General features: G+C 46.6%; 1 protein-coding gene across 1 annotated transcript; it reads left to right on the forward strand.

Moving 5' to 3' along the window:
* Window positions 1-1,934: 1,934 nt before the first annotated feature.
* On the forward strand, window positions 1,935-11,616 carry P2RX5 (purinergic receptor P2X 5; the record flags this gene model as incomplete). The annotated part of the gene is made up of 12 exons (XM_079545075.1): window positions 1,935-2,071; window positions 3,771-3,921; window positions 5,651-5,722; window positions 6,757-6,832; window positions 7,175-7,271; window positions 7,702-7,782; window positions 8,353-8,491; window positions 8,961-9,097; window positions 9,479-9,572; window positions 10,117-10,182; window positions 11,028-11,110; window positions 11,541-11,616. The coding sequence occupies 12 exons, from the start codon at window positions 1,935-1,937 to the stop codon at window positions 11,614-11,616; spliced, it is 1,209 nt and encodes a 402-aa protein (XP_079401201.1).
* Between the last annotated feature and the right edge of the window lie 524 nt (window positions 11,617-12,140).

The raw sequence follows: 12,140 nt of genomic DNA on the forward strand, positions 1-12,140 counted from the left end.
TGTCTTCAGCTTCACATCTTCACAGCTATAACAGGAAAACCTCTCTCTCAGAGCAGCGTTCTTTTCCTAACCTGTGTAAATCCTTTCTCAGATTAACTGACCTGGAAAGTAATTGCAAAAAATTTACTGTCTGTGTCACAGAGTAAAACCAGGCCAGGAGGCAACACACTGCTTAACTCTTAGCAAGTTTTGTAGTCTGATCGTAGCCTGGGCTGTCACACAGGCAGATAAGGAGGTGACTCTGGGGAAAAGGAGGATGGACAGAGGGATTTCTGGACAGTGCTGTATGGGCTGCCTTGTTTTCACTGGTGCTTTGCTATGAACTTGCTTGCTTTTAGTGCAATAGCAGCAATGCTGGAGGCAGTTATGAGTGAACAGGACGCATATCACAAAGACATGGGATGTATTTGATATCTGCTCCAGCTGAAGAATCAGGACGAGCAGATGGTGTTTATGTGGGACTGTGCCCGTGCTCAGAGGCACTGCTCAGCTGTCACCCAGCAGATGATACCTGAAGAAGTGTTTGAACTCAGAGCAGAAGAGCAGGTTCCTTTAGGATGCTCCTGCCTCCCAGCACCACCACTCATCACTTGGCTTTGGGCTCCAGGCAGCAGTGGGGCAGATAGGCTGAGCATGCATTTCTTAGTTGTTTGCCTCGAGGAGAGCTGTGCTGCGAAACCCTTTGTTTGTGGGGCTGGAAGCAGGGAGTGCAGCAGCTGCTGGGTTAAAGAGCTCCCCAGCAGATTTCTGTTCCAGTTTTGCAATTGCTGGACAAAGAGTTATTTCACTTTGTATTAGAAACTCTAGGGATGGCTCTGGGATAAGGGACAAAATGAGGCTTTCTGAGGATATGGGGAGGAGGAATGTGTGCTAAAGCAGCCTTGGTAATGTGGCAGTGCTCTGCATATGCAGTGTGTGGCTGTGACCTGCTCGCTGGTCCTGTGTTCAGGTGTGCATCACAGGTGTGTACTGAGTAATCTCAAGAGCATGGTGCACATGAATGGGATCCTCCTTGCAAAGGGCACACTGATTCACGTCTCAGCTTGCTGCTGGAGCTTCTCCTGGTGTGGAAGGACACCTCTTTTGGCTGTGCTGCTGGGAGATCCTGTCTTACTTCATTTTTTACCTCAGAGCTCACTCTGTTCTCTCCTTAGCCAGGGGACAGTGTTCTCCATCCTTGTAATGGCCATTCAGTAATGGCTATTTCATGTCCTTGCAGACACAGGTGTCTCTGTTACACCAGGACTCATCTCTGTGCTACCAGGTAGTAAACAGCTCTCATCTCAGTGGGGTTAAATCTGCTCCTCTCCCTTCAGTACTGCACCAGGTGGCATGTCCTGTATCTAAATCCACTTGGCTTGGCACTCACTGTGCATTTGGATGACTGAATGATCTCTTAACTGCATCCACACACAGAATTTAGTTTCTAGTTTAAATTGCTTTCTTTTGGCAGGATGATGGAGTGGCTAGGTGGGCATTTTGACTGGTAAGGGGTCAAGTTCTTGTCGCTCATGTGAACGCTGAAGTAATTACAAATTTAAACTGCTGTTTTGCCATCATGCGAAGGCTGAGTGCAGGCTGTAATACTTAGCCGTGAGACACTATGGCTCTGCAACATGATTTTGTGCTATAACGTGTTTCATTATAAACATTTGGTGACTGGGGGAGAGAGAATGAAGAAAGAGGAGCTGAACTGAGGTGGGGGCTTCCCCAGAGAATGACAAGTCTGGAAAGCAGCAAAGCAAGGATGTGGTGTTATTGCAGCTGCCGGCTTCCAGCCTGAATGCTGCTGCTGGCAAGCAGCTGACAGGAGGGAGGAGATCAGCCTTTCACTCTGAAGGGTTGGTGCGTCAGGTTTCCCTGCAGAGCACGTGCAGATAACCGAGCTGCAAACACTGCTCTCTGCTCCAGCTCCAGTAGAGAGAGCTGGGAGAATGGGGCAGGTGTCTTGGAAGGGGTTATTTCTATCGCTTTTTGATTATAAAACAGAGAAATACGTCATTGCGAAGAACAAGAAGGTTGGGATTCTCTATCGAGTGGTTCAGCTCTCCATCCTGGCTTACCTGGTGGGGTAAGGATCACCCTCTATTAAACGTACTGCTGTGGTTGCATTTGCTTGCTGTGTTGTGATGAAGATTAATGTAAGATACTTCAGCTTACATTACAGGAATTGCTTGCTATGGTGCATGACTTTAATACAGATAACTGTGTTTATTTATAATGCTGGGATTTTGTAATACCTAATAAACGCTTATCTGATTTTTCACTGGCTGGAGATTGCTGGATTCATCTCTACCTTCCAGATTAATGTATGATTAAAAATGGATCAAATGCCACCATGGCTCTATACTGCATTATTTACTCCTTTATTTCTGTATTTGGTAGGAAAGGTGCCAAGCCTTAACAATTGACTCATTAGAGACAATGGCATGCAGGGCCAAGGTTGCTGAGCCATGAGACAAACCAAGCTTGTCTGCATGAAATGTTTGAGTCTGAACGAGAGGGAACCAAGCAGAAAGTGACAGATGTATCTGCTGGAGTGAGCTGCAGCTGCTGGGATTGCGCAGGGTGCAGCAGCATGCACGTCAGCTGCCTTGCATTTATTTCTGAGCACGGTTGGCATGGAGATGGGCAGAGCACCTCTCAGAAGAGGTTCTGGAGGCAGTCACTGGTATAAAACAAACATGGCCGTACTCCCTGCTGCATGCAGGCTGAGATGTGGGGTCATCCAGCCTGTGTGATGGGCCTTTGCTTCTTGAGTTTCTGAAGCTTTCTAGAATGTGTCTGATAAGTCTTTTCCCTCTCTCTCTGAGCTGTGGGATCCTCTCACTTTTCTTTTGCCTCGTGCTTTCACCGATTTAAATATAGTAGAGTTACTTTGGCATTCTGGATTTATTTATAGAAAGGTGTACGGTTTCAGAGCTTCAGTTAGTGGGACAGTGATGCAGTCTCAATGCTCTGGTATGTATTAGCTGCTAAAGGAGGAGTTCTGTAGATAATGTTTCTGAGACCACATCCTGCATCCAAGAGGGACAGTGCGGAGCAGCTACTGTGAATGTCTAGAGAACATCCGAGCCAAACTGACAGTTTGCATTCATGGACATCAGCAGAGCTTAGGCACTGCCTGCAGCACAGTGCCTGCAGTGCCTCCTCTGTGGCTGGGGACGTACAGCTGGTCATGGAAGTGGTTGGCATTAGCCTGGTGCTGCCTGGCTGTGCACGGCTCCCTATTCAGAGGCTGTCCAGCCTGCGATCATCAAATTCCTCTGGATTGTTCCTTCTGTATAGCTGCCTTTCCTCACAGATTCACTGAGGAAAACTTAAGACTCTGCTTTTGAGCCCTTCTTGGGGAGAAAATGCAGCGTTCTTGGGAAAATAGGGAAGTGGGACAGTTCATAGGAGTGGAGAATGTTATTGCTCAGGTCTGGCACAAGGGGAAGAGCAGTGTGTGTGAATGCTGCTCAGCTCCTGAGATGGCTGCCTTTGCTCTCTGTATGCCTTAGTGCAGTCTAGCTCTGTGAAGGGGAGCTGTGCCAGCAAATGCAGCCTGTGTCCCTCTCCCAAACTCTTCCTCCAGAGCTGTAGGTAAGCGCAGCCTGTATCAAGCAGTTCATTCCGAATTTAGGAGTCCTCCAATAGTAACAGAGGCTTTGATGTCATTCACGTGTTTTGATTTGTCCTTAAAGGTTCCTCGGCCTTGGTGTAAATCTCTGGCTAGATTGTTCCCCGATTCCACTCACTAACATTGCTGCCTGCTCTGCTCTTCCCAGGTGGGTGTTTGTTGTCAAGAAAGGCTATCAGGATACAGACACATCCCTGCAGAGCTCTGTCATCACCAAGCTGAAAGGGGTGGCGTTCACCAACACCTCGGAGCTGGGAGAGAGGCTGTGGGATGTTGCAGACTACGTCATCCCTCCACAGGTGGGAATCATGCTGCTCCTGTTGTGTCGGCCATTCAGGTAGAAGCGCATGTTTCAATCTGGCTGCTGATGGAAAGGCTACAGTGATGTATCCAGGTCTTCCTGTGAGAAAACTATAGGTGGGCTACAAGATAGCAGTGTTGTGCCTCCTCTTATGTCTTTTCAGCAAATATATAAAGAGCCTTTCTTTCTTACAAAGGATGATATGTGATAAACAGAGCCCTTCAGCAGCAGTCTGGTGGATTTCAGTGGGACTGCTCAGCTGAACCTCCTTTAGAGGGCTGGAGCAGGCGTGCATGGGGCAGCCCAGAGGAGGGAGACGATGGAAATAAATGTGTTGCAATTTGAGTGACGAGACTTGCTTGAAATGGATCTGTCTAAACTTGCCTTGCTGCTTCCTTGGCTTAGGCAAAGTGAGATGCAGAGTTGATGCTTTAAGGGGAAGATGCCAGCAGATGGGCCTGCTACTGTGTTGGCAATCTCTCAGCTGTGCTTGCTAGGGGCTGTTTGTTTGTGTGCTTCCCTGTTAGCAGCTGGCACGCGTGCATGAAGGGACATGAGAGTAAATTCAGGGTTCTGGGCTGAAGACTGCAAACTGAATGATTTGTACGTAAGACTTCACCTTCATTCTGCAGTTCGCTCAGATCTGTGGGTTTGTGTGCTGCATCTCCACTAGTTTTGATGCAAAGCTCACTGTCAGCTGTCGATCTCCAACCAATGTGGGCTGTGCAGCAGGAAGGCCAGGCAGCAGGCTTGTGCTGAAGCTGTGTGGGAGCCGTGGGATCTTTCGCAGGTGGCCGGTTGTGCATACCCAAAAATGAAATGGTGATGCTGATCGGTATTTTAACTTGTCAGATGTTTCTCCTGTGACCAAAGTGCTGGTCTCTTTATCATGTGTTGGCTTACTGGGAGTTTCTGTAGTGTGGCACACTAGGTAAAGATAGCTAGCTTTGCTTCTGAGCCCCCTAATGTGGATATTTGTACTATGGCATCATGAATTCAGATGTAACTGGGCAATCAGGCTACAATATTGAATCCAGCATAATGATAGTGATGTCAGACCTTGGGCTCACAGTAAAACACGGGAACTTCCATAGGCTGTGAATGCAAATATAGATATGTCACGGAGCTTTGTTCTATGAGCTCAGGCTTGTAACAGCACAGCTGGGGCAGCCAGCCCGACCCTGCCTGAGAAAAGTTCTGCAGTGGGATGGAGCCTGTGATCCCTGGTCAGGCACTGTTTCCCTTACTGAGAAGGATGGTAAGTGCTTGCTGAGTGGGCAGTGAGGCCAAGCTCAGCAGTCCTGCTCACCAAATTAAGGCAGATTCTGAAGCAAAATGCCTTACGCCACAGAGACCCACTAAGATGTAAGTCCTTCCACTCATGAGGAAGTTGTCTCATCAGACTTTTCATGTATACAAAACTGTATAACAGAAGCAACTTAATCTAGTGGATGATAACACCTTAACCTGGGAGAGCTGCAACTAGCTTTGCTTTCAGCCTTCACCTGCTTTTTTGTGACTAATGAAATCACTGCTCCTCTCTGTGTCAGAGCTGTGTGAGACTGGCAATATCCAAATTCAAGCAAACACTGAAACAAACAGCTTTGCTGTATCCTACCTTGAAAAGCACAAGAAGAGGAGGAATTGTTACTGTTCTGCAGAGAACTTGTAACAAGTTCTTTAAAATAGGTTTTTCTAACACTTCTGCCTTACTTTGTTTATTCTAGGGTGAAAACGTCTTCTTTGTCATGACAAATTTGATTGTGACCCCAAACCAGAGACAAACCACGTGTCCTGAGGTAGGAAGAACTGAGTCCTTTGGCTCCCAGACCCCTACAAAACTGGGGGTAAGACCTGGCAGAGGACACAGCAGCGAACACGGGAAGGATAGAAGGCGAACGCTTTTTGTCTGTAGTATGCATCGGTTAGGAAAATTGAACTGACTACTTAAAACCTGGAAGGCTCATCTCTCTTAATTTCCAGAGGCACTGATCATGTAGAGGCTTTAACTAAAGGTGTTGGATGTCTGCCTAGCTGGAGATGAGACTTGAATAGTGATTGGTCAGGGTCAGAAAAGGTCATGGGAAAACAGCCTGGAGGTGATTCAGTTCGGTTATGGGCAAAGGAGACATTCTAAGAGGCCCCCTGTGGGAAGGGCTGAACATTCAGGCTTTCGCTACCTTCAGGATGTGTGAGAATGCTTAGTGCTTTCCAGAATGTGCCTTACATTTTTACATGATTACAAGTAAATATTTGTTTACATGTCCTCCATGGAATCATGGTTCAGAATGGGCTGAAGCCTGGGGGACGAGGATGCTGGCATTCCAAGGAGTATTATTGGCAACATAGCAGTGATTAATTTTCCTTCACAGAAAGGTGGTGTAATCCAGGCTGTCAGCACAGGTTGATTGTGAAGGACACGGCTGTCCTCTAGTGGCTGCGTTAACCCAGCATGCAGCCAGGAGTAGAGTAATTTGAGGGCTCACCACAACTCGCAGCTTAAATCAAATATACAATTATCTCTTAACGAGAAATGTGGTGGCCTTCTGCTTATTTTTGTTGAGTAGTGGAAGATGGTGCTTGCTTGGCTTCTTCCACAGCTTGTCCTTCTTTAGATTGAGCAGAGACCTAAAGCAAGACTTCATAGCTGAAGCATGTTGTTGCTGGTAATGTGACGTAGCCAAGTTATTTGCACACTGCCTACTGTTAGTGCTCCAGCTGCCTGTTTTCACTGATCACCATTCTGTAGAGGGTTCAGTGAAATGCATGTAGCTCTGCTGCTGTGTGTCGTGTCCTGCCACAGTTCTCACTCCTGTCCTCTTCTGCTTTGCAGAGTGTAAACATTCCTGATGCCTTCTGTTATGAGGATGAAGACTGCCCTGCAGGGCAAGCAGTGGTGGCTGGTAATGGTAAGGAAAGAGACCCTCCTCCTGTACACCTTCTGGTAGAGGCAGGTTCTTTCAGAGATCGGCCGGGCTACAACCCCGGAGAGCTTTGACTTCAGACAGCAACAATCATTTCCTTTTCTTTAAGACAATTCCTTGTTTACAGCTCTCTGATGGCTGGGCAAAAAGCACCCCGGGCTGCTGAGAGCAGCAACAACAGAGGGGCTGTTCCAGCTGAGGGGGCTTTTCACAGCAGGGAGGAGGGCTTAGGGTGGCAGTGAAAAGCATCTGATTTTCATTTACCCTGCAGGCAAGGAGAGGGAGCAGCTGCTTTGAGTGACCTTTTCTGTGCTGTCTGTGCTACAGGGGTTAAGACTGGCCGTTGTTTGAAAGACAGGGACAACATCAGAGGTTCTTGTGAGGTATTGGCCTGGTGCCCAGTGGAGAAAAGATCCAAGCCCAAGTACGTGGCTGTCCTATGCTGTTTCCAAGCTTGAGTTGCTTGGCTTGTGTGTCATTCAGGGTGGTGTCTGAGTTCCCACTGCTTGTTTGCTTGCTTGAATATTGGCTGTTTCAGAGCAGGAGGGAGCCCTGCTTGGCCCCCGACAGGACTGGCCCCCTGCTCACCTGCTTGGCTCACTGGCTATCCCAGGGCTGTGTCCAGCTGCAGTGTCCCCCCTCGCCTGCATGCTCCTCACTAACATCTTGCTGGCAGTGTGGGGGAGCTGGGTCCAGTCGTGGAGGTGTGGCTGCTGAAGCCCTATGCTCTGAGCAGCAGATTCACCCCTGGAAGCAGCACAGGATAGTACTGAGCTGTTTCTTAAATGGCACTTTCAGTTAAACGTGTGAGCAGAGTACAAATGTAAAACATGGAACAAACCCTTCTGTTCCAGGAAACCACTTCTCGCCAGTGCAGAAAACTTCACTGTTTTCATCAAGAACTCGATCCGGTTCCCCAAGTTTAAATTCTCCAAGTAAGTGCAGGTGCCCAGAGGTCCCTGTATCTTCTCCATCACAGAGCCAATAACCTTGTTTTGCTCCACTATCCTTCTCCTCCCTGTGGCTGGGGTGGGGAAATGAGTGCTTCCTCTTCTAAAGCATAGAGGGAGGCCTTTGGCTTGGGCTGGAGCATCTCAGGGAACAACTCAGATAAGGCTGTCACCAAATGTGGTCTGTGATAGCTCCTGCAGCATGAGTTGAGTTGGGGGAGAGCTTCTAAGGCAATGAGTATGTTCTACAGCCAGCACACAGTCAGGTTTCTGAGCTGCTTCTGCTCCCAGCTATTCCTCTTCTGTATAAATGAAGATGTGATCAAAGTTGGGAAAATACAAATTTGAAGCGTTGTTTGCATTTGCTGCTGCAGCTCTTGCTCCATTAAGACAGAAGTAAGGAGAGTAGAAAGAAGTGTGGCTTTGCTGTTCTGACAGGCTCAGACAGACTGAAGAGTGCTGAAGAAATCTTTCATCTCCACAGCCTTGTGGTTGTAGGCTGTGTAGGCAAGCAAAGAGGGAGACAAGATGCCTTCCCCTCTTCCCCACATGTAGGATGAATGTGCTGGCCACCAACAATGAGTCCTACCTAAAGACCTGCCGCTACAGCAAGGAGCATCCCTACTGCCCCATCTTCCTTCTGGGGAGCATCGTCAGATGGGCTGGGAATGACTTTCAGGAAATGGCTTTGGAGGTAGGAGTACCCTTCGAGCTTGTGTTTCTGCTGGCTGTACTGCTTGCTGGGTGGCTGAGGAGAGCCACTGGTGACTGCCCAGGACTTCCCATCCGGGCTCAGGGAAAAATGGAGATGCTGTTTCTTAAAATCATGCTGGTTCCATTTATCCTGTCCCTGGGGAATGGGAGACAAGAAAATGTGTCTTTTCTGGAAGAATTGGAAAGGGTAGTTTTCTGTTATTTAGAGCTTACCCCCTGAATTGTTACAGCTACTTAATGAAAACAGGGTGAGAAGCCTCTTCCAGACTAGGGTTGTGTGTTCAGTAATGTGCTTATTATTATAAAAATGAACTTAGCCCATCCAGAAGCGTTTGACCAGAAATGCATCTGTTCTTGTCCCTGGGGAAATCTCGCTCAAGGATTGGGCAAAGCTGAAACAGACTAATTGAACTAAAATTGAACTCACATTGTCTCTCTCTTTCATTAAGGGTGGTGTGATAGGAATTCAGATTGAATGGAACTGTGATCTTGATAAAGCCCCTTCTGAATGTAATCCCCACTATTCTTTTAGCCGTCTGGATAACAAGTTTGCAGAAAAGTCTGTCTCTTCTGGGTACAACTTCAGGTAAGTAGAAAGGAGAAGCACATCAGTTATGACTTCTGGCAGTCCCTTCTTAATTGGTGTTACCCACTGCTCATCTGCCTACAGCAGCAGTACGTTTTCTTTCCATACTTCATGTGGTGATGAGAAAGGAATGTCCAAAGAAGTTGTAACTGCTACAACGATGGGTAGACACTTCCCCATCTGAGTGTCTTTCTGTTGCCATCAGCTAAGAAACACCATCCTGAGAAGGGCCTGACTTGACTGCCACTCGGAGCCACACTTCACAGCTAAAGCTGTTTTTGATAGGAGGAATAGATCCATTGTCACAGAGGGGTGAACTCAGATGGGTTCTAGTGTGTGGGGGCAGATCATGGAGTTAAAATTGGTATTGTTCCATTTCAGGTTTGCTAAATATTACCGGGATGCTGAAGGGATTGAGTACCGGACACTCTTTAAAGCATATGGAATCCGTTTTGATGTGATGGTGAATGGCAAGGTGAGGTTTCAGGCCAGAATATTTGCTAGCCTGGAGAAGAAGCAGGGAGACATTTCTCAGTGAAAAAGCAGCTTTGGGATGAGAACAGCCTGTCCGGCTTGTTGTAGGAAAGATGGCTTGTCATTCACCCTGCATAATAAGGGAGATGACCAGGAGTGCGGACGAGGTAAAGGTCAGCAGTCTGCACCTCTTATACCTAAAAACAGCCTCATGTAAAGTCCAGCAAATGTAAAAATGCCCCACAGAGTTGTTTAGCATGTCTGCACTAGCAAAGAAGCCTAATCCAGGGATGATGCAAGCTCAGAAACGCAGCCATGAGCAGTTGGAGTTGAGACGAACAGACTTTTAACTCTGATGACTGTTCTCTGCAAATCCTTGTATGGTTATGGCTGCCTTTTGCTAACAGAACGCACCCATAAGCACCAGCAGCTTCCCAACAAAACACACCCACAAGCACCAGTAGCTTCCCTCTCTAATACCAAACCCTTACGTTTGTTTCTCGGATTGTTTTCAGTGAATACTTCATGATTTGTTTTTCTTTTAGGCAGGGAAATTTAACATCATTCCCACTGTCATCAATATCGGTTCAGGGCTAGCTCTCATGGGAGCGGTAAGTCGAGGTATTTTCTCAAAGTAACATATTGGGACCAAGAGCTGCTCTGAGGATAAAAAGGGACAATTTGTTTAATTATCTTCTCCAGCAGGATTTTCACTACTTTGGCTGCTCAGTGAGGTGTGTGTCTGTGTCCTGTCTTGAAGGCATCTGTTAATGTACCTTGTAGTCTAAATATCCCTAATATTACATGGTACGTGAAAGAAAATGCAGCTCCTACAAGTTATTTTTCTTCAATTTTCATTACAAATTAAATCTGAACATTTCCTTTTCTACTTTAAAGATGAAACATGGTAGTGAAAAAAAGAACCCTGAACTGTGTTTGTTGATTACAGTGCTACCATGGTGAAGGCAAACACAGTTAAGTCTGATGTACTCAAGTACTGCACCCTGATGACCCCGAAATACTGCAGGCACTGTTTTTCTCCATGCCTGCCTTCCAGTTCCAGTTATGCATTATCTCTGAGATATTCCAGCATTTAGTAGTTCACCTGTAAGCTCTGGCTGTGCGATGCCTATTTCAACACAAGCAATTGAAGAGAAGATTGAGGCAGGAATTAAAGCATTTGTATAACAGCAGATCTAAACTGTCCCTGCTTAAAAAGTGTTCCTCAAATGCAGTGCAAAGACCATAACATCTAAGCAGCTATGGAGAAAAAAATACCTGAAAGAGAACTTGGAGCAAGCAAGGATGAATAACTGCAGGCTGAGCATGATAACCAGGAGGAGAGCTTGTCAAATGTACAGGCTGGAAGTATTTGGAGGCAGGGACAGTGGTGGCCATTGGCAGAGGGAGATTTGTTCCTTGTTAGTGGCCATGACAAATTCTTTCTGTTTTGCAGGGAGCTTTCTTTTGTGACCTGGTGCTGCTCTATCTGATTAAAAAGAGTAACTTTTATCGAGGCAAAAAGTATGAGGAAGTAAAGTAAGTGCCCTTGGCTTTTGTGTTTAAACGTAATGGCTTTATGACTAATAGAAATAGGAGATAGTAGAATGCAATAAACATTAGAGGCAAACAGAGAGTAATTCCAGGAAATTACATTCCTCCAAATGAGTTTAGCCAAGTTACTCCCTCACTCCACAATTCATCACTGCAATTAGCTAGGGGAAAAGGGAAGCTGCAGAATCACGGTTGGTCTATAAATGGCCTTGCACTGTCAGTCCATAATGACTGCAGATGGAACTGGGCTGACTTCAAGGTCTCCAGAGCCTCATGAAACTGAGAACTGGAGCTTTAGTTGTGATGGCTTTTGTGGTAAGGGGGGACAGGCTGGCTGGGAGCATCCTCCTCACATTGTCTCCTGAAATGGAAATAGCCTGCTTGCTTTTTCTGTCATCTTTGCTTGTTTCCTCAGGTCCAGTTCCAGGAAGTCATTGAATAGCCCTACTCTGAATGGGAATCAGAGCCCAGACCAACTCGGTGGGCTCTAGACAGGATGATGGGTCTGTCAACTGGAATCATGTTCCAGGAAAACTACACAGGTGTGAAATGACACTGGGACTGGGAGGTGGAGCTACCCCAGATCAGATCTACCATCCATTATTGGGACTTTCAGAGGAAAAATGTCCTTTAAAGAACACCCTATTTTCCTGAGACGTTCTCTGATATCTTGAGCTTGCAACACCTGTGTTCATCACTATGGATTTATAAAAGGATTTTGTAAGAGGAAAAAGAAGGCACCAAATGAATGTTTTTATATCTATTGATAGATCTATCCGTGCCACCATTATTCTGTGGCTGTGCTTTGCTTCCAAGTGCAAAAGAGAAGTGTTGTGAAACACCACTGACATTTTCAGGAGGGTCGTGGCCAACAATAAACTCGTCTCCTGCTCCGCCAGCTTGCAGCCACAGCTCCCAACTCTCGCTTTTCTTATTTGCAAGATTAGATATAAAGCAGCAGGACTGCTCTTGTCAGGAAGTGCAACGAAATGCAGCATTGCAGAATTGTAGCAAC

This window comes from Tetrao urogallus (genome assembly GCF_951394365.1).
Source record: "Tetrao urogallus genome assembly, chromosome: 20".
Lineage (NCBI taxonomy): Eukaryota > Metazoa > Chordata > Aves > Galliformes > Phasianidae > Tetrao > Tetrao urogallus.